The following is a 27647-nucleotide window of genomic DNA, read 5'->3' as shown; positions in this document are numbered from 1 at the left end:
CCATCTACTGGTGAAATGGAGCAGCAGAGGGTGCCATCTACTGGTGAAATGGAGCAGCAGAGCAGAGGGTGCCATCTACTGGTGAAATGGAGTACCACAGCAGAGGGTGCCATCTACTGGTGAAATGGAGCAGCATCTACTGGTGAAAGGGAGCAGCAGAGGGTGCTATCTACTGGTGAAATGGAGTACCACAGCAGAGGGTGCTATCTACTGGTGAAATGGAGCACCACAGCAGAGGGTGCTATCTACTGGTGAAATGGAGCAGCAGAGGGTGCTATCTACTGGTGAAATGGAGCAGCAGAGGGTGCCATCTACTGGTGGAATGGAGTACCGCAGCAGAGGTTCAGCACTTCCAGTTTATATACATAAGAATGATAGAATTGTCAGAAAAGGTAAATTAAACATATCACAATAGAGTTCATTGACATGCAGAAGAGCCTTAAAAACATATTCTGCACTGTATTTGCCACATATCTGACCCTAGCTAGCATTTTTAGTGAAAGCTTCTAGTTGCTCAACAAACCCTGGACTAGTGATCTGAAGTTACTGGTAACTGAGGTAACTGGTTGACCTGTTTTTACAAGAATTTGTACTCAAAGCACAACATGCAAAACCAACCAGTTTCTCAATAAATAACAGGAATTTCGTTGTGTGACACAAAGTCTTGCCGTGGGCCATGATAGCAAAGAGCAGGCAGATACAGTGTGTTTTTTTTTTACTGTAATGCCTTGACTTAAATGTGCAGTCAGCGATAGTATGCAAGACCATGGACGAAACCATAACATTTTTTGTCACATTCAGCAATCATCTCACTATCTAGCTGCCCATTCCGTGAGTACACTGTAATAAAAACATGTTCTCTGTAGGCAGCCTATATGCTCTGCCAATCCAAACTTTTCTCATCTGTTGTTCCTCGTTGGTGGAACACACTGCCAGTTCCTACAAGGGCAGGGACATCCTTTTCCACTTTCAAAAAACTCCTGAAGACCCAGCTCTTTAGAGAACATCTACTCTCATAGCAACACTTACAACAAGTCTTACTGATCCTAGCACTCACCAGCCGTTTTAAACTGACAAGTAACTGTTAAAAACAGCACTCACCGACGCACTTATTCTTACTGTACTCTAATGTTTTTTTTTTTAAACTGTCCTAAAATTGTGAGAATTGTTCTAAAAACTTACTGTTTACCATGTTGTTAGTCGCTTTGGTTAAAAAGCGTCAGCCAAATGTAATGTAATGTAATGTAATGTAATGTAAATGCTCTGGAGGCTGGAAGAAAACAAAAAGGGACAGGCAATCCCCTGAGCAAAAACAAAAGCTGTGTGGAGTTTCTCTGGGAATACTGAATGGAGGGGTGAGCTACCTCGTTTGTGTGTTTTGTGTGGTCCTTGATGTAATGTAGCTTGTTTTAACGAAGACATCTGCTAATAATTTTAAATATAAACAAATATGACTTCCTGCACAATGACTGACTTCACCATTAAACAGCAAATCTGCTTTACATTAATATTCTAAGGCTACATCAAGTTAAAAAAAAACATCCATAAATATCTTTTATACCAAATAGAGCCCAAATCAGTCAAAACAAGTTATTTTCTGAGACAACAAGCTTTATTTTTCAGTTATCAATTTCAGCCATTACTGGTGTGAAACACTGATGCTAATAGTGAGCTCTTGTCTGGTTACGGTGTTTTGCTGGTCAACCAAACTGCTGCTGCTGGAAAAAAAGAACATAGGAGAGATCAGAAGTCATATTGAGAGGGGTCAAATGCCAGAGGTTAGAGGTCATATTGAGAGGGGTCAAGTGTTGACTGACTGATGCAAGTTATCCCCCACACACACACACATGTAATAATGGCTAGCTGCATATCACCATTATTATTACCAGCATCCTCTGCAAATCTGAGTTTATGGTCCGACACTTGCAGTCTCCATGGCTGCAGGAAGGTTAATTGAATCTGTGAGATGCAGAGCATAACACAAACCATGTCATTCAAACCAGACTTAAATATTTACACATGAAATATTACACATGAGCTATTGCTAAGTGTGTTGTTTTAAAAGGTCGGCACATACACATTTTACAGGACATTGACTGACATTGGCTGTGTGTGAGTACATAACTGCAGATGAATAAATAATTGTGTGTGTTCACACATGCTTGTATGTGTGTCTGTGTGTACGCCTGTGAGTGTTAGTATGTGTGTGCTTTTGAGTGTGCTTTTCCTGTGTGTGTGTGTGAGAGAGAGTGTTCACCTGATGACTTAGCCCTCTTCACACACAATATAATGCTGAGTATTAGCATGGCCACCATCAGCACAACAGTCAGGCCCACGATGGCTGACAACACTGCAGGGAGAAGGTACAGAGACACCGATATTAATCATCAATATAACACCATTATATCATCAATGTAACACCATTATATCATCAATATAACACCATTATATCATCAATATAATTATATCGTCACCATTATATCACCAATATATTACTGTCATATCATCAATATAATAAACAAGCACAATAGCCAACAGCACTGCAGGGAGAAGGTACAGAGAGACACATTACTGGTATTAATGGAACCATTATGTCATCAATATAAGAGGATTTTTCTTACCTACAACCAATTTAGGGGTATGTTCGTTGGGTTCTCCTGTGGTAGAGAAGGAGCAGAGAAAGTGAGGGAGAGATCATTATTGAGGTAGTGTATTTGCTCATGCTGCTGAAACTGAAAACTGGTGTTATGTTGCCCTGGGTTGTAATGTTGTTTTGGATGTAGCTGTTTTTAACACGAAGAGAAAAAGAAACACAAACAGATGCAATTTGACTTACCTTTTGGTCCTGATGTCCCTGGGAACACTTTTTCTAGGCCATCGGTAGTGGAATTGGCTGTATAATTTGGTCCGGATGTCCCTGGGAACACTTTTTCTAGGCCATCGGTAGTGGAATTGGCTGATATAATTTGGATTTGAACATTTAAGAATTGGTGTCACATATGAGGAGGTGCAGCCAAACTGGTATCTCATAACATATAGTGAGATATGACATGAAGACAAAAACAATCAGCAAGCAAACACACAGAAGAGTAAGGGAGATGAAGTCAGAAATTACAGCTACAACTAACTACTCTGATTCTGATGTTGTTGTCTTCTATATATGTTTGTTCTTGTTCAATGTGTTCTAAATGATTCTCCTTGTGATGACTGCTTTGGCAATATATGTGCCTACTTGTCACGCAGGAGCGTATGTTCCCCGTGTCCTATGTTCCCCGCTTTGTAAGGAACCGGGGAACATAGGACTCTTTTTTAAAATCCTAACCATGACCCATAACCCTAACCCGAACCCCGAGCGGGGAACATAGGACCCGGGGAACATAGGGATGACCCCTGTCACGCCAATAAAACATTTTGGATTTGAATTTGAGGGTACATCAACACACTAGTATGGTTTTTAAGTTATGTATAAGGTCAGTGTTAGAATATCAAATGTTGTTGGTAAGAGAAAAAAAGAGATAGGAAGTCAAGTCTTACAAAACACTTTTCAGTGTCAACATCACCAGTGACACAGTGGAGGCCATGAGAGAGGCAGAGAGAGAGAGAAAGAAAGAGAGAGAAAGAAAGAGAGAGTGAGACAGCACTTTTGAGTTCCTGAGTGGAGGCCACAACATTGTTTAGCAGGCCCGAAGAGAGCTAGGATGAATGGAGAGAGAGAGAGAGAGAGAGAGAGCACTGTGAGTTCCAACCTGTTGGATGTATGGTTGGCTGCAGCTTTGGAAATGCAGTTCCTGGATCTAGATTGACATAAGAGTGTACATTATTATTTCTTTCCCCTTTAGATCCATTTAGCTGCTTTTTGTCCAAAACGACTTGAAACAGGTGAGGACTCATATTCAGGTTACGTTGTAAAAGGTCCTTAGAGTAGCAATTAATGCTACTTCACAAACATCACATAGTAAGACAAGTGTAGATCTCAGTGGAAGGGAAAGGGAGATCAGACAGGGAGAGAGAGAAACACACAGAGAGAGGGTGTGTTTATTACCTTCATGCTGAAGTGTGACGTTGGGCAGCAAAGTTGGAGAGATGGTGGCTTCTGGAGGTCACCAATGAAAGACGAAGACAAAGGAAGTGCAGGTGAATATTTGTACCAAATTGGAAAAAAAAAACTCTCTACAGGCATTTATGATATACCATTTTCTCAAGAAAGCAAGGCTCTTGACCTTGACCTTTGACCACCAAATTCAAATATTTGTTGTCTGTGAGTCAAAGTGAATATTTGTATCACATATGAAATTATGTCAGGAATGTTTTGAGGTTTATTCACCACAAAGGGATGTACATAAGGTCACAGTGACCTTGACCTTTAAACTTTGGCAAAATCTTACAAGTTATTATTTGAATCCAAGTGACTGTTTCTATGAGATATGTTGGAGACATCACATTTGCAAATATTGGATCTACGGCATACTGGTGTATGTCACCCAATGATGTCATTTTGTAAACTGACTCTCGCCAGATGAATTTCGTTCCGCCTAGCTCCACTCACATCCATCTGGGATCGGTTTCGTTGAGAGTGATTTTGGCACCAGATTGTATGGTAAAGCCAATCAGGACGCAGGGCGGGAGTTTCATAGATGTGACGTAGCGTAGAAGCGACTGTGAGACTATTCTCAGCATCACGGGTTGGCTTCGATGTGAGTGGTTGAAGTAGCACGTCAATAGATGACGGACAAGTGGCTTATCCAATCATATGCAAGCATTTTTTGATTAGGCCCAGCCTTCTGAAGCACCACTCCAATGGATTGATCCCAGATGGATGAGTGGAGCTAGGCGGAACGAAATTCATCTGGCGAGAGTCAGGTCAGTCATTTTGAGCTACCTTAAGGAATATAATGAACTCAGGACTCACTGGCTGGATCACACTATTTAGGTGGTTACAGCGACAAAAATAAGAAAAAGGCTGAGCATTTATTTTGATTTATAAAGTCCAAAGATGGCCCTTTCATGTGCAGAACGAATTTTGAAAAAAGGAGGTTGCTCATCAGAGATAATCAGGTCTGAATATTGCAATTTTTTGGGTATTCGCCAAAAGGCATGTGACATAGTGGATACGTGCAGTTCTGGACCGACACCTTACGCCTTGTAACTCCAGTTTTAAACTAACCTTACATCTACCTTTGATGACATGGGTTGTTTCAAATTCTGTACTATTTTGGCTTTTTGAGTTTTTAGGTGGACCCTTCAAAATGGCCAAGTTTCATCAAAATCGGTGACGTAGCATGTATCATCCTGCCTGGTCCTCTCATGGACACACTCTTAATTCTAAACAGTCTAGTCTTACACATTTCACTATCTGGTTAAAAGTTGGACACATGAAAAAACATAGAAAGAGATTAAGTTGGCTGTAAAATGAGATGCCATGGTTGGGGCGGATCATGGAATATAATATAATCTTATAAAATTCCATTCCATCCAGTGTGTCTGTCTAAAATGCTTTAAAGGAGCTTTGTGGAGATATGTTGGTTTCGACCAGACCGCAGCTATATGTCACTCTCCCAATTGACTGGCATTGCATTTAAAGGGACATGCCAACTTTTTAGGAAATTATTTAATTTGCCATCTACCCAGAGGAAAAATAACCTTCTCTTCTCTGTGCAATAAGCACATTTCCCACAAAATTAATACAGGCGCCACATGTGGTACAATATGATATTGAAGAGAGCCATCCCGGCACTAGTTGGTTTGCATGCTCAGTGGATATCTGGATACATGACAGAGAAGACGCATAGTTTTTTTTTTTTTACATAATGTTTTTCTCTTTTACAATACGCCAGTGCGGTTATTTCCTCACATTCTGTTGCCATTTCTAAGGTAATTTCTGGATGTTTGAAACAAAAAAAGCCAAATTGCTCCTTAAAAAATCGAACACATCACATGGGTGTCCTCACCATCGGTAACATCAATGTAGACCTCCTCATATTGGTCAATTTTAAATGGTATGTCCACGGCACACTGATAGATGCCCTCATCTTCTATACTCAGCTGTGCGATGTCCACCTGGAAAGAATCACTGCCATTGTCTTCGAGCGTGTACCTATCAGGAGAGGGGATAACATCTTTTGAGTGTCAATATAAAATGATATGATCATGATCAATATAATAAAATCAATTACATTAATAAATAAAATAAAAACAAAGGGGAGATCTCACATTGTGTTATATAAATATTTAAGTAGCACACATATATCACAAACAAGGACTTGAAACGAGGTTATTAGGATGCAGACGCTCAAGGCGTTACTTTACTTAAACAAAACGCCACAGTGGGCAAACACGACAAAAGGTATTTTCTTTACACAGAGCTTCACGCTGAATCCACAAATAATAATGGACAACACACACTGAGAGTCCAGGGTTTAAATAGGAACTTAAAGGAGAATTCCGGTGTGATATTGACCTAAAGTGTATCGAAACATGATACCAAGTGTGAACGTATGTCTCATAGCCCATCTCGGCTTGTCCCCTGCACTCCAAAATCTGGCGCTAGTTAGCCGATGCTACCAACATCTTTTTCAATAGTGGTGCTTTGGCATCGGGCTAGCCATGCAAATAAATCACTGTTTTACACCCATTTACGAGGCTCAATGTATCTCCACACTTCATTGGTAGACTTCCGAGGGCCCTGACATTTAAAACGAGACATTGAGAACTTTGAAAAAGCACTGGTAGTTTACTTACAAGATGATTTATACAGACAGTATCTTCACGAAGTTTAGCGTTTGCAGCCATCTTGAATTTAGTCACGATAAGTCGAGCAACGAGTAAGAATGAACAGCTATGATAAGGGATCAGATTCCAAAAATAATTCAGTGGAAATGCATGGATTCCAGTTGCTGCTACTGGAAGAAACTGGAATCCATGCATTTCCACTGAATTATTTTTGGAATCTGATCCCTTATCATACCTGTTCATTCTTACTCGTTGCTCGACTTATTGTGACTAAATTCAAGATGGCTGCAAACGTTAAACTTCGTGAAGATACTGTCTGTATAAATCATCTTGTAAGTAAACTACCAGTGCTTTTTCAAAGTTCTCAATGTCTCGTTTTAAATGTCAGGGCCCTAGGAAGTCTACCAATGAAGTGTGGAGATACATTGAGCCTCGTAAATGGGTGTAAAACAGTGATTTATTTGCATGGCTAGCCCGATGCCGAAGCACCACTACTGAAAAAGTTGTTGGTAGCATCGGCTAACTAGCGCCAGATTTTGGAGTGCAGGGGACAAGTCGAGATGGGCTATGAGACATACGTTCACACTCGGTATCATGTTTCAATACACTTTAGGTCAATATCACACCGGAATTCTCCTTTAATTAGGATTGGAAACAGGTGGACACTGAACAAGGCGGGACACTAATGAAGGCAAACTAAGATTCTGGGGAGGATGAAGGGATTGGATCTGCATATGCTGGTTGGGCAGGAAGCCGGACTGGAGTAGCTGCAGGGACTGGAGCTGGATCAGAGGGCTGGGATAGCATGGATGTGACAACATAGCACAAATTACAATATAATATCATATAAATATCATATAATATCATATAATTTCTGAAGAAATTTCTTCATACATATTCATATGGCACCCAGTTTGAAAAACATGTAAAATGTGAGATCCACCCTTTATTACTGTGCATATTACATGCACAAGTTAATATATACTGCCGTGCAAAGGCAAAAGGCAGTAACTTTGTCAATCTTTGATCGAAAATGAGTTATTCTCATTTTTGGGATATTCTAGATATCCTTTATCAGGTGGAGAAATATCTTGAGTCAATTTGTCAGTCAGTTTTTTTTTCTAAAAAAAAAAATATTATTTACCGCAAAAGCCTAAGAGAAACCAAGGCAGAACACATTAAGTCCCAAGTTACGGCTCATTCCTTTTGTTTAGGGTGCTGAAGTTGAGTTAAGGTCAGTTAAGGTAGTCTGCCTTTGTTTAGTCGTGCGCTGAAGTTTAGTTAAGGTACTCTGCTTGTTAGTTAAGGTACTCAAAGTGAAGTGCCTTGACATGGCTCTTTATTTGTTGGCAGATAATACAAAGGCAGAGTACAGTAACTTCCTAATAAGGGTCAAAGGTCAAGATTGAGCCCAATATTTTTTCCCCTGTACAGACTTATATTCATTAAAACAGGCAATAGCCAAATTTCCAGTGTCCTACGTATAAGACAATTGGCTTGGCAACAAAAAAACTTTAAAGTGACTTTTCTCAGTTTCTCACTTTGGCGAGTTAAGGTCTTTTGCCTTTGAAGGGCAGTATAGTATGTCAAACTCTATGCAACGTACATCTGTGCACCGTGTATACCCTTGAGCTGACTTTAATCATGCAAGAGCTGCATGACCAGCTTATGATGTTTCCTGCCTGTGATATTACATGCACACATAGTCACGGTGATGGTGCAAGGGCAGTGTTCAAGTGATTGAGCAACAGGGCCACGAAACCCTAGCGAGAATGAGACAAGGAAAGTGAGCGAGAGAGAAAGAGAAAGGGGTGGGAGAAAGACAGGGCTTGAGTGGGGCCACTTTTCAGCCCAGGAGTTTCAGGCCCAAGACCGGCCCACTTTTTCCATGGTGGTGGAAATTGGATAAATACAGTAAAGCAACAGTTCAGCTCTTACTATCCTGTAGTTTTTATTAGTACCATGATTCAATGTGTAAAGGTTATGAATAATGCACTTAAAATCAAGTCATAAACGTTATGACATAGAAGTGAAGTGACATTCTGTTTTTGTCATAACAGGTTAGGGTTAGAGGTTAGGGTTAGGGTTCATGTGTTCATGACCGTGTCATGTCACTGTTATGTCGATACTGTCAAGTAAAATGTTACCTTATTTTTTTACTACACAGATCAAGCTTGAGTTTTTTCGATATTTGCATAATATTTGCATGAATCGCCTTATTGGATGATACAAAAAGGTTAATATCTTAATTAATTTAATATGTTGCTTGAGAATAGGTTGACAATGCTACAAAGGCCAATATTAGCCCAATAATCACACTGCTAATAATCATTGTCTATAGGCCTATTTCTTTTTACCAGTTGCCACTTATGTCTGTCCCCTTCAAAAAAAATCTGGAAGCTTGGCACATTTGGCAGCATTTTCTCCAATGCTTTTCGTCTTTTTTTACTTGGCCTTTTCAGTCCCTCCTGGCCTCTTTCTATGATCCAACCTCCCTGACGCTTATCACTACGGTAGGGCTGGCCCGGCTATGGTATCTGAGAAAACTATTTTGGAAAAGACGGACTATGGACCCAACCAACTCTTCTTGGGAGGGTAGAACTCCTTCACATGGTAGGCTACAACCCATGCAGACGCTGCGGTGTTAGGCATAGAATGCGGAATGTGTGTAGGCTACTAAGAGAAGATAAACTAACGTAGCAAATGTCAATATTTTTCCCTCGACCAGTCCAAAAGTGAAGCGTCCCACCGGGAATTCTCCTGATTCTCCCGATTACCCACTGACCTGACCTACCCAGCATGGCAGTAATAGAGAAAGATGGAGAGAGGAAGAGAGAGAGAGAGACGACTGACCTGCCCTGTATGACCAGCTTGTGTGTGGCATCAGTGCGAACCATATCCTCACAGAAAGGGGGCGTGCCCTTGCAGAAGTACTTGGTGTTGTTGCTGTAGCGCTTGTTGTATTCCCACGTGATGTGGACACTCCCGCCCTCGGAGCCCGTCACCTCGGTGGTGGACGTGCCATCTGTCAGGGCATTTCACTGGTGTTACTTTATTACAATACAGTGTGTATTATATTACTTTATTACAATACAGTGTGTATGTGTCATAAGATAGAGAATGATGGTGAATATCTAATTAATATCTAATTTCAGAATGATATTGATTTGTATTTATTTACTCATAATTAGCTATTTATTGATTTATTTATTCATTCATTCATTCAGCTTGTTCAAAATGTATCTGTGTAGTTGGTATAGTGATCATCAGCATCAACATTTCAGACCTTATAAAGCTATCAGGGTTACACTTTACTTGGATATTCTGTCTTGAACTCAGAATATAAAAAAAAAATGTTTACACTAAGTTAACTACAAAAATGTTTACACTAAGTTAACTACAATTGGCGATTAAAGTTAAGGTTATGGGTGATTTGTAAGTGCTCGACAACAATTTACATACTGAACTTTTTTAATTTTAACAGATTATTTGTTAAGTCTCAGTGGCCGGACTATCCAAGTGAAGTCTTACCAATATCAATATCATTCCTCTTTTTAAAGACACTGCGACTAGTTTAGATGTCACCTCCAAACCTACCTAGAGATTCACTACGTGTTAACGGATGAACAGTCAATGAATGTGTAATAAAAGCTTTCAAAAGCATGGTATCACAAGGACAGACACAGGACAGACAGACACAGGAACATACAAGCTATCTTGCTATTAAAAAAGCCTTTGATAGTGGGATTTTTAGACAGGAAGGTCTATTTTATTAATTTAAAACTCTGATTGTTACTTTAAAGTCATTTTTTTTATTCTAGCTTTACAACTACATGACTTACCCGTAACTATCCAAGCACTGCAAAGCAAGAAGATCTTCAAGCAGAGACCAGACCCCATCCTGAGTTGTTTTCTCTCTATAACTCTCCCTCTCTCACATATGGAGATGAATGATACCTCTCACAACAATGTCTTGTATGGGAAGCTGGTGTTAAGACACGTTAAGACTGTCCTCTCTGTGTTGCAAGCTGAGATGGAAAGAGATAACATTGCAGTGTGTGTGTGTTGGTGTGTCCTCCACACAATTTTTTATGAAGTCTTTCAGTTTGAAGTTATGGCACAAATGTACATATATTATGTTTTACATAAAACATCTGTATGTGTTTTTTAGACAGAGGCATCAGAAACAACACTTTCATTGATCCAAAGAAACAGCAGAGGGTGCCATCTGCTGGTTGAACTAAATACCACAAGAGGACTCCATCATTTAGATTTGGAGGTGTTAACTTCAGCTATTAGCATCACAACAACATTTAAAAAAAAAACATGGCCATATGTCTATTTTTGGCATCAACTTGTACATGGGACATTCCAGGATTATGGGACAATTTAGGTAGATACACTTCTTAAAGTGCCCATGTTATGAAAAAAAAAATTCTGGGATTTGGGGTGTTATTTTTGTCTCTGGTGCTTGCACACACATACAAACTTTAAAAAAAGGGCAAAACTGTACAACACAATTCAAGTTTGGGTAAGGCTATTTGCACCCCTGGTACAATTAGCAGTGTATGCTATTAGTACCCTGGTGCAATTAGAAGTGAATTCTATTCGTACCCCGGTGCACAGAGCAATGTGTTCTATTAGTACCCCGTCTGGTACAAATATCAATGTATGCTATTCGTACCCCGGTGCACACAGCAACGTGTTCTATTAATACCCCATCTGGTACAAATATCAGTGTATGCTATTTGCACCCCTGTGCATTTATTCTGGCATATTGATCACACAATGTAATAATAATTTAAAAAAAACAAGCAACATGTTTTTTTGTTGTTAGCCTACGTAACAGGGTGTGAATAGCTCAGCTGTGTAATAGACACTCTGAATAAGGTATGCTGTTTGCCACACATGCCAACAGTGACTGGACGCAGTTAAACAAATAACTTTTGCAAATGCTCACAGCCTCCCACAGCATTGTGCTCACAGTTGAACATGGTGACTCGGTATTGGCACGTTGCAATAATAATACATTTTATATATGTTTTATTTACAAGGGAAGTATCAGTCAAAAGTGTGTGAATGACAAAAGGGGGAATGAAATGCACATTAAACATGATCAAGTAAAGTTTCACTTATTATCCATACATTTATCCACATAATTTGGCATTCTTAGTACAAGCTTAGTTTCTCAACAAACCCTGACAACAAACCCTACTATGGTTTATTCAAACCAAGCCTTCTGTTTCAGACTCCAGAGGGGGATACTAGGAAGCATGTTAAACATAACAATTTTTTTTACCATAACTAACTAAGTAGAATGTACTGTAGAACACTTTCTGCAGTTTGGCACTGATAATGCTGTGTTTTCAAATGTACATAAATCTGGCCCTCAGTATGTTTGGTGTTAACGTTCTGGCTTTGATATGCTGCATTAGGCTGGGTGGTGTTGGGGTTCAGGCTCTGACCAGTTGTGTCCTGTTGGATGGTGTTGAGGTTCAGGCTCTGGTAGACTGCATCAGGTTAGATGATGTCAGGGTTCAGGGTCTGGTAAACTGCATCAGGTTGAGTGGGATTGGGGTTCAGGCTCTGATAAACTGCATCAGTTTGGGTGGTGTTGGGGTTCAGGCTCTGATAAGTTGAATCAGGTTGGGTGGTGTTGGGGTTCAGGGTCTGGTAGACTGCATCAGGTTGGGTGGTGTTGGGGTTCAGGGTCTGGTAAGCTGCATCAGGTTGGATGGTGTTGGGGTTCAGGCTCTGGTAGACTGCATCAGGTTGGGTGGTGTTGGGGTTCAGGCTCTGATAAGTTGAATCAGGTTGGGTGGTGTTGGGGTTCAGGGTCTGGTAGACTGCATCAGGTTGGGTGGTGTTGGGGTTCAGGGTCTGGTAAGCTGCATCAGGTTGGATGGTGTTGGGGTTCAGGCTCTGGTAGACTGCATCACGTTGGGTGGTGTTGGGGTTCAGACTCTGATCAACTGCATCACGTTGGGTGGTATTGGGTGGGTTTGTGTTCTGGTAAAGAGCATTCATGTTTACAGTGTTGCCATGATCTTCATCCTGAGGACAGATAGATGACATAATTAAGAATATATTTTTTACACCAGCATATTGGCAAGTAGCTGTATAATAAGTGGGATAATGTATAGAACGCCGGTCATTATGGCGCTTTGGGGGTCCTGTTCGCCCTGTCAGGACTTATTTTCTGATAATGACCGGCGTTCTATACATTATCCCTTACATTTTTTACATCAGCATATTGGAAGGTTAACAGCTGTGAGAGCTATTCAAATTCTGCTGAACTTATGTTGAAACTTGTATTGTGAGCCATCACCTCTTGATCATCTCTTGTTGTCTTTCCATTTCTGAAACAAGTCCTGTATTGAAAATGAAGAAAGATTTCACTGGCATCACAGGGTTTATGGTTTTAGGGTTTCTACCCTTTTAGAACAAGTATAAATGGAATTTTAAATATAATCAAAGCAAAGTAAACAAAATTGTACTGCATTTCACTCAGGTATAGTTTAAATGTAATTTAAAGACTTTACAGTCCTACATTTCACATTACAAGTTACACACACACACACACACACACACACACACACACATATACATATACATATATATATATATATATATATATGGACACCCTGCTGTTAGGTAATAAGTAACAGTGTGGGGCTATTTAAATAAATGCAAAAATATATATATACAAATATTTAACACTGTACTTACTGTACATGAATGCACTATACACAGCACTCACCTCAGCCAGTACACGACACAAAATAGACCCCCAAAGACTGCTGCTGCCACTCCAACAAGAGCAGCAACATGTAGGCTATGGGACACTGCTACAGGAAGAAGGAGAGGAGTTATCAAACATGTTGTCATGTTATCAACAGCCTACTAGCCTACAGCCAACTTGCTCTTGGGTGCTCCTTGTTGGTGCCCCCCACCCAATCCCAATCCTCCCCCACCTTTTTTATGCAGCCCTTGCCACTTAATCTACTAAACCCCTCTTCTACTGCACTTTTTACCCCCCCCATTAATGCACAAATAGGCTGACACCAGACATAATTTCACTGCATTTCTTACTTCCAGTAACTATATGCATGTGACAATAAACTTCCTTGTATCCTTGTATCCTTGTAGCCTACATGCAACTTGTCTTCTTTACTTTAGAGTTGACATATAATGGACATATGCAACCTGCGTTGCGATGGACGAACAGTGTGGTTCAGCCCTGCTTCTGCCCAGGCTTGAAACGCACAACTTGTAGCACCTTGAAATTTGGAGGTGAGTGTGCAAACAAATGAGCTAAAATCATTGAGTGTTAGCATATCTTACTAGCATATAGGCATCGAGGGGAGGGAGGTTTACCAAGTGTACACACAGCTACTTTAATAGTGTCTATTATCACTCAAACACAGAATTAAATAAATACTTGAGGGCAATTCCATGCATAACTGTCATGTCTATAATGCCAACTAAATACCATGGCATTGTGTTGGCTTTATGGATGTGACAGTTTTGCGTGGAATTGCCCTTGAAAAAAAAAAACTTGCTGATAAAAGGGAGGTAACATAGGTGTATAAGTATTTTTATGACAGCTTTTATTCTTGGACTTACGCATAACTTCCAGCATTTTGGGTGGTGATGGATGACCCTCATGGCCTCTAACAGCACAGGTGTAGCTGCCCTCATCTTCATAACTGACTGGGTGGAGCTGCAGCTGGTTGTTGATGATCTGCTTCTTCTCTACAGGACGTCCATCTTTACTCCAGATGAATGAAGCGTTGCTGGTCAGATTGCAGGTGGTGTTGCAGGTGAGAGTCACATTGTCACCTTCCTTTACGTTTGTGCCTTCTGCATATGAAGCAACCTGCAGGCCTAAGAGAACAATAATAATATATTGTATAATATGACTTTCAATGTAGTTGTTTTACTAGCTGACAAAAACAATCAGTGTTCATAACAACAACAACAATATTTGTATTTACTTGCAATGTTCAATGGAACTCCTGGTTGGCCTATGTCTGTTCTCCTATTGGTGAGCATTGAACAGTAGTAGAGATGTTGTGCATCTGCTTTGGTGAGATTTACAATTTGCAGAGAACAAGCACTGCTACTGTTCCCACAGTTCACTGTGACTCTTTGTGCATAGTTGTCAATCTTAGAGAGATTAACAGGGAATCTAGAGATTTGGTTTGTCCAGAAAGCTTCTTTAACTGTAAGATAACTGTGGTAGGTGTAAGAGCAGGATATGGTGACTGATGATCCCTCCAGAGCACAGATGTGTGTTGGGCTGTAAGTGACTCTCAACTCACCCAAACCCCCTACAACAGAAAACAGGCGTAAAACAGATTAAATTAGGAGAGGATGTCTTGACTACTGAAGGTAAATGCAGATTTTGGGTCACCACATACAGTGCCAATAATTGTGAGCAAAGTGTTTTTGTTAAACATATTTATTTTCATTGTGAGATTACATTAAATCACCAACAGATTATGTTTTATACAGATTATGTTTTATACTGGTTTTTAGTCAACTTTAGCAGAGGTGCCAATAATTCTGCGTGTGTGTGTTTATGTGTTTGTGTGCGTGTCGTGTGTGTGCATGTATGTGTGCATGTGTAGTGTGTGTTTACGTGTGTGTGTGTGTGTGTGTATGTGTACGTAAATAAAGCAAATCAGGGAACCACCTTCTCTTTGAGATAAGTGCCATGGGATCTTTAACAACCATGGTGAGTCAGGACCTCAATTTAACATTCATGCAAAGGAAAACATCTTCTGCAGTACAGTGTCCCTGTCACTGCAATAGGACATTGGGATTGACATTTGTTTGGTGGCTTTTGGCCACAGGGATAAGTGCCAACTACTGGCCAGCCACCAACACCACTACCAGAAGGAAAACTACTAATCCTAGGAGGTCTCTTATCCAAGTACTAACTAAAATAAGTCACGCTTGTCAAATTGTGTTCATTTCCTACTTTGCTCCTGCTTAGCTTCAGTAATTCAGCAAAGTCAGGGTATCTGCTGGTCTGGCTGCTGGCTAAAAACAAAAGGTGAAAGGCATATACTTGTATGATTCTAACTGTCTCACAGAATTGCATTATGCACACTGAATTATCACTGGTATCTGCTGGACAACAAGTGTGTGTGTGTGTGTGTGTGTGTGTGCATGTGTATGCATGCGTACATATACTGTATGTGTATGTGTGTGTACGTATATTTACTGTGAATGTATGTGTGTGCGTGTGTATCTGTTTATGCACATGTGTGCATATGAAATGGGTTAACATGACCCCTGGAGGCAAACATACGCAAAAATTGGTCATCCTAGGCCATCCTACAATTCTCAAGATATTCACTGAAAACTATCTTGGTTTACAGTCACTAAATGTACACATTAATTTATTGTATGCCCCCCATGAACGAAAGTCCACAAAACTGTCACTGTCATAATGATCCTCCACTTTCAATTTTGTGCAGTTTTGACCATGTCAGCCAGAGATATTGTAGTTACAACACCTAATTTTTTGCTTTTTTATTTTTAACTAGGTGGCACTATACATGAAATGAGTGGTTATGGGATGGGTTGACATGGCCCCTTAAGACCAACATACAAAAAAGGTGGTCCTCCTAGGCCCTACAGTTCTCGAGAGATTCACAGAAAACTGTGTCCGGCCACCTACAGGCCAGTTGGTGTACAGTAACATAGATTGTACTTGTAAAAACAAAGCTGATACTTACTGTAGATCATGATCAGAAGGTGTAGGACAAGAGACCGTGGCATCATTGTGAACCCAGTTAATACTGAGAGACACATGCATGTATGGTTATGGTTGTGTTTGCTTAGATGACAGTTATATATCCAAGGTGACTTACAACATAGAATGACAATCAACTTCACAATAGCATTGTTTGATGTCAAGAAAATTCAAATAGATTTAAAAATAGAACAGCATGCCGTGCCCCCTTTCCCAATTACCACTGCTTTCTAGCCTCTGGCCACTCTAAACGAATATTCAACACATGTACCATTTTGGGTCTGGGAAGACGCATTGGCATGTGTGATCATTGCATACATAGTGCATAGTTGTACATGCCCATACACACTTTGCAAAGGTAAAGATATTAAACACACAAAGTGTAGTTACATCTACATCACCTACAGTAGGTAAAGATATTAAAAACACAAAGTGTAGTTACCTCTACTTCACCTAGGTAAAGATATTAAAAACACAAATATATCACCTAGGTAAAAATACAAAGTGTAGTTACATCTCATTCACATAAGTAAAGGAAAATATATTAAAAACGCAAAGTGTAGTTACCTCTACATCAACTAGTTGCTGACTTGTCATGGAAGAGGAATGCAAATGCTTTACAACACACAATAAATTAACCTGTAAAACAAGGAACTCATAAGATTAGTATGCCTGTTGTGATGTCAGACATGCATCTTCCTCATTTCTTTGAACCACAAGAGGTTGCCTTCTTGTGGCTAACTGTTCTCACAAAATCACACTTCTCAATTTCTCTCCATCTCTACTCTTTCTGCAACGTCTTGTAAACCGCATGTTGCTTAATGATTGCTTATACATGTGTGTGTGTGTGTGTGTGCGTGCGTGTGTTAAAATGGTTAGCCTTGACTTGTGCTGGAGGGGGATTTCACAGATCATATAAAGGCCTAGTACACATCACAGGGGGCAAGGAATATGTATTCTTGACATCTCGGTCACTTAATTTCATCTTATTACACGGCTCTTCACAAGGCAAGTAGAACGCTCCATTGACTTGAATGGGATTCCCCAAAGTTCTAGCGGTCATTATTTCCGAGGAAAGGACCTCTGAAAAAAATAATGACCGCTGTCAATGACAACGGAGTTTGTGCTTCTAATTCAGGTATTTCATATCAATACGCAAGGACTGGAACTTCATTCAAAAGTGAAAGCAGACGGTTGATCAGCTGTGTTCTAAAGAATGTTTGATTCAAGTTCAGCGTGTGTTGTTGCGAACTATTTGTTTCTCAGCAAATGCCACGATGAACGGTAACAAATAGGCTAGGCTATGTAGGCTAAAGTTATATTGTGGGGAGTTTATTATTTAGTTTTGGCAAGCAGCCGTGTAATAAGTGGGATAATGTATAGAACGCCGGTCATTATTGGGAAAATAAGTCCCTTCAGGGCGGAACAAGACCGGTTTGCCCTGTCGGGACTTATTTTCCCAATAATGACCGGCGTTCTATACATTATCCCTTACTTGACATAAAGCTCAGTCTATGGGCTCTATTGGGTCAAAACAAAACCATGTGGTTTTATTTGTTAATTGAGAATGTCATAGAACTATTCTGATGAGCTAGGTAGAACGACAAATTTGTTACAGTCTGATGATGACAGATGGATTGAGTGTCTCTAAGGATTACCAGCTGGCTCACAGACATATTACTAAATGGCTGAATATTTGGTATCACTTTTTAATTCACTTCAGTTGTCCATGTGATTATTTTCAAAGATTTGTTCCAAACTGGAAGTGGCTGTGATGTTGACATGGCTGTAAGCACTCGCAGGAACTCGCAGGAACGAAGCCAATTTGATTGTAAACAAATTTGTAATAGACAAATCGTTCACCTAGCATAGCTATACAGCATGGACGTAGCGAAAAATCCTACCAAAAAATCCAGCCATGCAACTTCCAAGAGTGGCTCCCCGCTAAATCTCGTGAGAATAGTAAAACATTACCTTGTCATTAGATATAGCTCAATTTTGCCTGTTGCTAATCCTTCACCTCCAAAACAAAAGCGTTTGCATTGTGTACGGTACAGGGGGGATAAGTCACAAGAAGTTTGCTATTTACAACAGCAGAGTGAAGTATAAATACATCACTACTCTAGAGGGTGCTCTACAGTTGCCGAAAATACCTAAACCTGCATAGTGTACCTTTAATGTCAAGCAATATAAGATTGGCTGAGATATAAGGTCACTTTCTTTTTAGTTATTACAATTTTATTATTACCATTTTACTTACAATTGTGGGTAATTTGCGGGTAAGTCACTAAAAATGAAAAAAAAAAACAACATATTACTGAAATATCACCTAAAGCCTTACAAAAAAGCAATAGGTTAAGACTGTCTAACTGTCTAAAACATCGTTGGCTGCCGCCAATTTTATAAAGATGTAGTGTGTGTCAGGCTGTGTGAGTGGAGACCATGCAAGAACAAAAATAAGGATGGAAGATTCAAAATTAGACTCAGTGTGCTTTCTGTTATGAGCACGTTTCTTCCTTTAGCTTAAAATCTTGGTCGGGTTGAACTATCACATTGGGCAGGTTCAGGTCACCCAGTGAAATTAACCCTGCATCACTGGAGACAGACAAATCTGAGTCCTGCACGGGTCCAATTTTGGAGACCCACCCGGCCCGTACCCGCAAAGTTCAGCACCAGATCCGACCCGTCACCCATGATAATATCAAAATTAAATCCACACCCGTCGGCCAGATCCGTTAATATTTGGCCCTTTACCCAACGCGTGCCCCTGATAAATAGCTAGCTAAAATCATTCCATTTGTATGTGCTTTATTTTTATCTCACACCTCTCAACATCACAACACTGGATCTCTATAGGCTAATGAAACAGCCTAGGGGCGCTTTCTTTCACGCTATTGGAGCACGTAGGGCTACAAAAATAGCCTAATACAAACATTTAACTGGCCCCTGTCAACTTTCACATTTTATTTGAGTATTTCGCATTCAATCTAAATCTTAAGTCAATGAACAAGCCTAAAGTGCGCTTTATTTTGCGCGATTCAAGTAGCCTACCATCGGCACCTTTTCTTTAACATTTTGCATTAGGGCTAAATAATGAACCATAACCCAACACTTGCTGCATCAAATCATTACACAAATAGACCTATTAATGTTACAAGAAAAAAACTATTACAAGAAAAAATACAACCTGAGCCTGTCAACAATGGATAGCCTATATGTAGGCCTATGCCTATGCTGGCAACACTCCAACTACAAGATGCATCGAACAAATCAAAGTCGCAGTAGTGACGTGATGGTCAAAGGTCGTAGCCTATCGTTGACTAAAACACATATTTACAATGTGGTAATGGTAATTTAGACATACAAATAGTGTACATATTTTTCATTTATGTTTTTTTAAGCAAACTAAAATACTGTTTTGGTTCTCATCCGCTACCCGCCAGCAAGGAGTTCATTATCCACCTGCATCCCCGTCTGTGAATTTTAGGAATGTCACAATCCACCCATTTTAGCAACTTTTATGCGGGTACCCGACCTGTTGCAGGACTCTGAGACAAATCTATCAGTACAAAAACTTAACCAAACGCCACATCACAGTTTCAAACAATAGTTTCACATATTATCAACCAAAAAATATAAGATTAAGTTACAGTCTTCAGGAGAGATCCATAAGATGTGTGTTAATGCAAATGCACAATGTGTTTGTAAAAAAAAGGTGCAACATCAACAGCAACTTAAAAAAAAAGTAATCATAGAAGGTAGTCAGATTATTTAAAATGGGAGCCTTGAGTTTCTCCCATGAGGCTTCATAGCTCTTGACAACGGAGGTCCCATGGTGATGTACTCGTTGTCCACGCTCCTTACAGAACTTGACACGGCCACCTTGGCCTTCCTCAAGGGCACAGCACTCATCGTCTGGTACACAGAGTCAGGGGAAGCTGAGTTGCTGGGCTTCAGGGCCAAGTACGTGGGCTCAATCTGAGATGGAGTGATTGTGGTGCTGGTGCAGGTAGCTGAGGGGTTTGGAGGGTCCCAATCAGGCTCAAACGCTGAGGCTGGAGCTGGATGATAGTTTTCCTGAGGGGTGACAGAGGTGACAGTATGGTGTAAAAAGGCGAGTGTACAATATGATTTACGGCTGCTATGTGTAGTTCGTTTTAGTTTAAAACATTAAAAGATGATCTAGAAATAAAAAAAATAATGTGAAGAATGAACTGTTTTGATGTAAAACACACGTGTGCCCAGATATCCAATGAAGTTAGCATGCAACTCCGCTTACTCTGGACTGACCCTCTTGTAATACAGTCCGCTAACGCTTGACTGGCCCTCTTTCAATACCATGTTTTACTCTTGGCACTATATATTAAATGTAATGGACTGGCCCTCTTGTAATACCCTGTTCTACTTGTAGCATAATATATTAACTGGCTGAGGGGAAGCTGTAGCACAGGTGGCTAAAGCAACTACACCAAGTTCAGTTCCATGTTCCAATTTCCCAATTGTAACCAAATAAAGACTGCCTTTGCACTTACTGCTGCTGTGTCTCTACTTGACTGTGGGAGGGAGCCAGTAATTGTGGATACACAATCTGTCAATAAAAAGAACAAATAAACAAAAACAAAATATGTTTACATCTTCATAGACATTGGTACTATATATTTGGACAATCATGTGCATCTGAATGATAAAACTATATTTACATAAATTTCTCTGTTTATGTAGACGTGCGTACCTAAAGTCTTTGAGTCTTTTCGTCTCTTTTGGAGGTGAAACAGCAACAGGACACAGACCGCTATTAGAATCAGAATAAACCCCACAACAGTACCTGCCAGTACACCTACAAACAGGAGAAATCAGAGTAAGAGATTTAATATGATATAATATGACAGCATTTAATATGAACAAACAAGAGTACAGATGAAAAGAGATAATGTGTATTAGAGTCGGTGGTAGGATGATGGCTAAGGAAATTGGCTAGTATGCAGTAGCCGAGTGAGTTTGATTCCCGACTGCCACTGTTGTGCCCTTGAGCAAGGCACTTAACCCTGAGTGGTTCCAGGATTCACTAGTTAACACTAACAGTGAAATCATACATGTTGGAAGAAGATTATTGATATTTGAAATCAAAAACCAATGAATGTTTACAGTAATTAGCATACAAAAAAAAATGGGTAAGAAGTGGGAAAGGCCAAAAGGTCAGGTTCGTCCATGACACAACTCAGTGTAGAGTTAATGGCCTACAGTAGGACACAGGGCAGCGGTCAGGTTCGTCCATGACACAACTCAGTGTAGAGTTAATGGCCTACAGTAGGACACAGGGAAGCGGTCAGGTTCGTCCATGACACAACTCAGTGTAGAGTTAATGGCCTACAGTAGGACACAGGGCAGCGGGGGAGAGGGTCATAGCAACACTTACTTGTGTTTGATTTTCCTTTTTCAGTTGTGGCAAATTCTGTGAAAGACAGATATCCAGAATGAATAAGAAGACTAATTAGACAGTTATTGAGACAGATGTCATCAACAAAAACAAAACTACACCCTGCGACCCACAAATAGCGCTGCATGTTGTCTGCAGTCTACATTTCTATAAAGAAACAGGCATGGCAGTGAAGCTGGGAAGCCATTTTCCATCGAATGCCATTACAGATCCTAGATAAAAGATAAAGATTCATTTTCATCCACATCCGAATGCATTGAGAGAGGTATAAAAGGGCTTAAAATGATCAGGCAATGTTTTAGACAGAGAAATGTAGGCGTAAGAAGATAAAGGATTGGAAAATAGATAACAATACACAACATGATCACTTCAGGCACATACATTTACCTTGATTTGGTGCTATGTAATGATCAACAAAATGGATACCCATTTAGCATTAACGGTTTCTATTTTTTATTCTAAAACTAAAGTTGTGACAGTAAGGTTGCCAGGTGTCCATCAGCGATGTCGAAAACTCTGTTTCTCCATATTGTTAGTGTATATCAAAATTAGTTTGAAGCCATTATTTTAGGGCAAAAAAACCAAAAACATTTAAACACGATGTTGTGATAAAGTAGACACATAGATGACATTTTCACATAGATCCCCGTTTCTCGAGGTCACCGAACACTGTCAGTATACGAACAAAAATACCCCAATGAGCATGTCTGTGAGCTCCTATTTACATGCCCATGACTGAGTTAGCTGCTGGCTCTACCAACTCGAGGTAAAACTGATTTTTTTTGTCATACTGAAAGTACTATGTCAAAAAATGCCGGATTTCTCCTTTAAGCTGTGGGGGTGTTAAGCTCACCACATATTTGAGATTGGGACGCTAATTTGATTTATCTTACCTGTTGGGTGTTCTGACACGGCTGGAGTCACAGTATGAGACAAACAAACAAACAAACAAACACAATATTGTCCTATCAGTCTTGGATCAGTACAATGATATTGAAACAACCTTTTTGCAATTGCAATTGTGATGCAATTTTTGTGGGAAATTAGCTTTTTTGCTCTTCTGTGTGCGTGTAAAAACCCAGTTCCACACCATTAGCGTAGCTTAGCATAATTGACTGGAAGTGGGTTGTTCCAGTTACAGTAGGCTAGCGTAGCTTAGCATAATTGACTGGAAGTGGGTTGTTCCAGTTAGCCTATGCCTCCCTTTTAGGGTTAGAAGGCAAATAAGCTAATTTCCCAAAAAAGTTGGCGTGTCCATTTAATATAATTACAATAATAACATCATGTTGGAATATATAAATATATCATTTATAATATAGAATTATAATATAATTCAATTAATTCATAATCCAATATAAAATAATGGGAAAATAAAAGTTATATAATGATACATACGCTGTAGAACTTGTAACTGTATCTCAGTGTACACATCAGATTTTCCAAATCCTGTTTTTATGGCACACCAGTACTGTCCATAATCCCCTGCACTCAGTCCAGTGATGGTCACAGTGAGGCCTCTAGCAGTGGTGTCATCATGCAGAGAGAATCTGCCATTGACTGCTTTGGTCTGACCATTTTCAGTCTTAACTATGTTATCTGTCTGACCTGCTGTAATCTGGACTGGAATGTCTTTATGTCCAAAGTGACACGACCCTCTGCAGAGGTACTTGGAGTATTCCTCATATCCAGAGTCATAAGGGCATCTGAACACAGCGTCACCTCCAACATATCCAGTCACGTCAATCGCATGCACACCAGAGCCTGAAACACACACACACACACACACACACACACACACACACACACAACCACAGCAGAGATGAGAAAGCAATATAAATGACTTGATTGACAGACAGATAGACAAAAAGATCTACAGATAGATACACACACACACACACACACACACACACAACCACTGCAGAGATGAGAAAGCAATATAAATGACTTGATTGACAGACAGATAGACAAAAAGATCTACAGATAGATACACACACACACACACACACACACACACAACCACTGCAGAGATGAGAAAGCAATATAAATGACTTGATTGACAGACAGATAGACAAAAAGATCCACAGATAGACACACACACACACACACACGCACACACACACACACACACACAACCACAGCAGAGATAAGAAAGCAATATACTGTAAGTGACTTGATTGACAGACAGATAGACAAAAAGATCCACAGATAGATAGACATACACACACACACACACACACACAACCACTGCAGAGATGAGAAAGCAATATAAATGACTTGATTGACAGACAGATAGACAAAAAGATCCACAGATAGACACACACACACACACACACGCACACACACACACACACACACAACCACAGCAGAGATAAGAAAGCAATATACTGTAAGTGACTTGATTGACAGACAGATAGACAAAAAGATCCACAGATAGATAGACATACACACACACACACACACACACACACACACACATTCTGCAGACTCCACCATGACAGATGGAAACTTTTACATGAGCAGTAGGCTCGCATTCAAAACCCTGTGGTTTTTTATCTTCTCTAACTGCATGAAAAGTATATGGGGCAGTCTCAAAATGAGCAAGGTACTTTTTCAGCGCAAGAAACAAAAAAAGGTTCACTCTCAACCTCCATAATGGCTCACCCAAGCAAACACTTTTGACATTTTAACAGTCCGTCTTTATACTCATCCTCTAGTACCATTAATTGTAGTAGTAGTTATTGTTACCTAAGGTTTCCTTTGCAATAGTGTGAGAATGTTATTTGATGTTTTGTAAGTTACTTTTGGACAACAATCTATCTGCAAAATTAATACTTTTAAATGTACTATTGATGTATCATCTTATCACTTGTGCATCATTGAAGCAGTTTCTCCCCATCTTGAACAAATGCCTTAGTATATCCATGCAACTGATTTTGTACAAATGTCGGCTGGTTTTTTTTTTCTTCCAATGGCTAATGTCATGTTGGTCAAAAGGCACTATACTGGTTCCCTGGTGAATAGTCCTACCCCATAAAACAAATTGACCTTATTTCATCGCTTCTGCCATTACATGTAAATGTGTTGAACTAGCTGTCATAACTATTTGTCAAGGTCGGTCTATAGCATATAAAAATATATGTGACCTGACAGACAGGACCGTCAGAATGGATAAAAAGGTGTACATTGATGAACTGCTCTGACCAAGGCATGTTTTAATGTATATTAGTATTTTTTTTATTTAATACAGTAGTTTTTTGAGGAACCATTTAAGAAAAAGTATGACAACAGCCGTCTCAAACCATTTTCAATGTGATAATATAATAATAATAATAATAATAATAATAATAATAATAATAATAAGCTTTATTTATAGCACCTTTCACAGAATGCAGCTCAAAGTGCTTTACATTTGAAGCATGTAACACAATAATAGTCAGTCATTATCAATCACTTTTCTTCATTGCTGGGGGCGTTTATGATTCACTCAGCAACATATCAAAAATATAAAAAATAACATGTCATAAGACTGGCAGCCTTAACCCTTTACCCCCCATAAGCACGCCATATGGCAACTGTGGCAAGGAAAAACTCCCATATTCCAGGAAGAAACCTTGAGCAGAACCTGACTTAATAGGGGGAGCAGTATGAATGGCAGCAGATGTAGAATAATCTGAAAAAGTACTCTACAGGATAAAATGAGTTAACTAAAAGCTTTCCTGTACAGGTATGTTTTCAGATAATGGATAAACGCAGCTTCTCCACTTTGCTTGTGGAGCACTTTGGGTACGATTAAAATATTAGAATTTGATGTTAATTACTTACAAAGCTCTGAATGGCATAGCACCTTCATATATCTCTGAGCTTTTAATATCTTATCAACCACAAAGGAAACTTAGATCATCCAATTCTAATCTTTTAATCGTACCCAAAGTGCTCCACAAACAAAGTGGAGAAGCTGCGTTTATCCATTATGCCCCCAAACTATGGAACACCCTGCCTCTGTACATCAAGCAGGCGAGTTCAGTAAATATTTTTAAAAAAGATCTGAAAACATACCTGTACAGGAAAGCTTTTAGTTAACTCATCTTATCCTGTAGACTACATTTTCAGATTATTCTACATCTGCTACTATTGGAGGGCGCAGCCAGCCAGAAGCAGATGGGCTCCCCCTATTAAGTCAGGTTCTGCTCAAGGTTTCTTCCTGGAATATGGGAGTTTTTCCTTGCCACAGTTGCCATATGGCGTGCTTGTGGGGGGTAAGAGGGTTAAGGCTGCCAGTCTTATGACGTCATTTTCTATATTTTTGATATGTTGCTGAGTATATCATAAACAGCAAAGAAAAGTGATTGATAATGACTGACTGACTATTATTGTGTTACATGCTTCAAATGTAAAGCACTTTGAGCTGCATTCTGTGTATGAAAGGTGCTATACAAATAAAGCTTTATTATTATTATTATTATTATTATAATTATCCTTACAATTATTATTATTAACAGTATTAAGTTACACAAAGGATACCCCATAGGTAAGGCATACAGTGATGCTTTGCTTTTTAAATGTATTTTTGTAAACTTTTTAACACGTCTGGTCCTCTTATCCAGTACCAGTCAATTTGAGCCTGTGACCTCAGACTTTCATGTGTTTTACAGCTTACACAACTAAAACCAGTCACAATATAATGACATCCTGTAGGGAAGTAAGCCTGATTGGCTTTTTGGTTTAAATTCTTTAAATCTTATTATGTTAAAACATAAGGGAAGTTGTCTTACCTGACTCCAGACAGGACAAAAGGATGAGAAGCAGAAATGTTGTCATGTTCATGTGCGTTTTCTGGTGTTGTTACATACTGAACTTGGACACACACACACACACATTTACTCTGTCTCTCTCTCTCTATCTCTGTCTCTCTCTCTCTCTCTCATACACACACACATACACACATTTCCTCTCTCTCTCTCTCTCTCTCTCTCTCTCTCTCTCTCATACACACACAGACCTACACAGACACAGGCCCTCTGTTTCAGTAGCTGTGGTGGGCAAGACGACTGCTGTTACTGTTTACCACACTTGCGTATAGTGCGTTTGTTGGACAGCTTAAGCCTATCTTGTGAAACCTTGCTGTCTGCTCTCCTTTTAACTTCCGACTGTATTGTTGCTTGTTATCATGAGTTGCTGTGGGTGTGTGTGTGTGTGTGTGTGTGTGTGTGTGTGTGTGTGTGTGTGTGTGTATGTGACAGAGAAAGAGAGAGAGAGAGAGAGAGAGAGAGAGAGAGGACAGATAGACCACATCTGTGTTTGAGTGTGTGGTTGTGTTTCGAAAGCTTGAGCTGACCACAAGGAGGAAGCATGTAGCACATAGATAATGCCTGCACACAGACCCACACTTCACATGAATGGTGCCCTGTGCTCGGCAGACTGTGAGGGGATGCTAATCCTTGGCTGATATGTAGCATTCCTGCAAGGAAAACAACAGCAACAGCAAACAACAGCAAACAACAACAACAGCAAAGCACAGACAGGCAGTGTGGGAATGTGACTCAACATCTTCTGTTATGTCCCCTTTTGGTCTGAACCGGTAGTTGACTCATCACCAACAAAATCATGCCTTTATGCGTCACACGTGTGTTTCTTTGTTCTTATAATCCATGGCTTTCTGTAAATCAGTAGTGTGCCGCCCACACACACACACACACACACACACACATAAACTGA

The 27647-nt window shown here is 39.8% G+C and overlaps 3 protein-coding genes across 10 annotated transcripts; all 3 read right to left on the bottom strand.

Annotated features, from left to right (window-relative positions):
• Positions 1–1614: 1614 nt before the first annotated feature.
• On the bottom strand, positions 1615–10687 carry LOC121719587 (CMRF35-like molecule 8). 8 transcript variants are annotated; one of them, XM_042105347.1, is made up of 10 exons: positions 10572–10687; positions 9583–9754; positions 5949–6094; positions 4043–4093; positions 3747–3794; positions 2837–2956; positions 2622–2657; positions 2258–2350; positions 1875–1959; positions 1615–1718 (listed from the first exon to the last, which is right to left on the bottom strand). In XM_042105347.1, the coding sequence occupies exons 1-9, from the start codon at positions 10627–10629 to the stop codon at positions 1910–1912; spliced, it is 774 nt and encodes a 257-aa protein (XP_041961281.1). In that variant the 5' UTR covers positions 10630–10687; the 3' UTR covers positions 1615–1718; positions 1875–1909. The 8 variants fall into 8 exon arrangements, with proteins under 8 accessions (XP_041961281.1, XP_041961282.1, XP_041961279.1 ...); XM_042105348.1 differs by having other exon boundaries at positions 1615–1715; XM_042105345.1 differs by having other exon boundaries at positions 1887–1959.
• A 2071-nt stretch (positions 10688–12758) lies between these two features.
• On the bottom strand, positions 12759–19189 carry LOC121718498 (CXADR-like membrane protein). Its single transcript, XM_042103510.1, has 5 exons — positions 19153–19189; positions 14727–15062; positions 14356–14616; positions 13490–13577; positions 12759–12783 (listed from the first exon to the last, which is right to left on the bottom strand). The coding sequence occupies exons 1-5, from the start codon at positions 19187–19189 to the stop codon at positions 12759–12761; spliced, it is 747 nt and encodes a 248-aa protein (XP_041959444.1).
• Positions 19190–19286: 97 nt separating this feature from the next.
• LOC121719560 (CMRF35-like molecule 1) lies at positions 19287–27047 on the bottom strand. Its single transcript, XM_042105301.1, has 7 exons — positions 26705–27047; positions 23328–23693; positions 22826–22846; positions 21912–21947; positions 21228–21332; positions 21028–21083; positions 19287–20572 (listed from the first exon to the last, which is right to left on the bottom strand). The coding sequence occupies exons 1-7, from the start codon at positions 26754–26756 to the stop codon at positions 20267–20269; spliced, it is 942 nt and encodes a 313-aa protein (XP_041961235.1). The 5' UTR covers positions 26757–27047; the 3' UTR covers positions 19287–20266.
• Between the last annotated feature and the right edge of the window lie 600 nt (positions 27048–27647).

The sequence above is a fragment of the Alosa sapidissima genome, chromosome 9 (genome assembly GCF_018492685.1).
Source record: "Alosa sapidissima isolate fAloSap1 chromosome 9, fAloSap1.pri, whole genome shotgun sequence".
NCBI classification, from domain to species: domain Eukaryota; kingdom Metazoa; phylum Chordata; class Actinopteri; order Clupeiformes; family Clupeidae; genus Alosa; species Alosa sapidissima.
The sequence above is the reverse complement of the archived record's forward strand: the minus strand, read 5'-3'. Positions and strand labels throughout refer to the sequence as shown.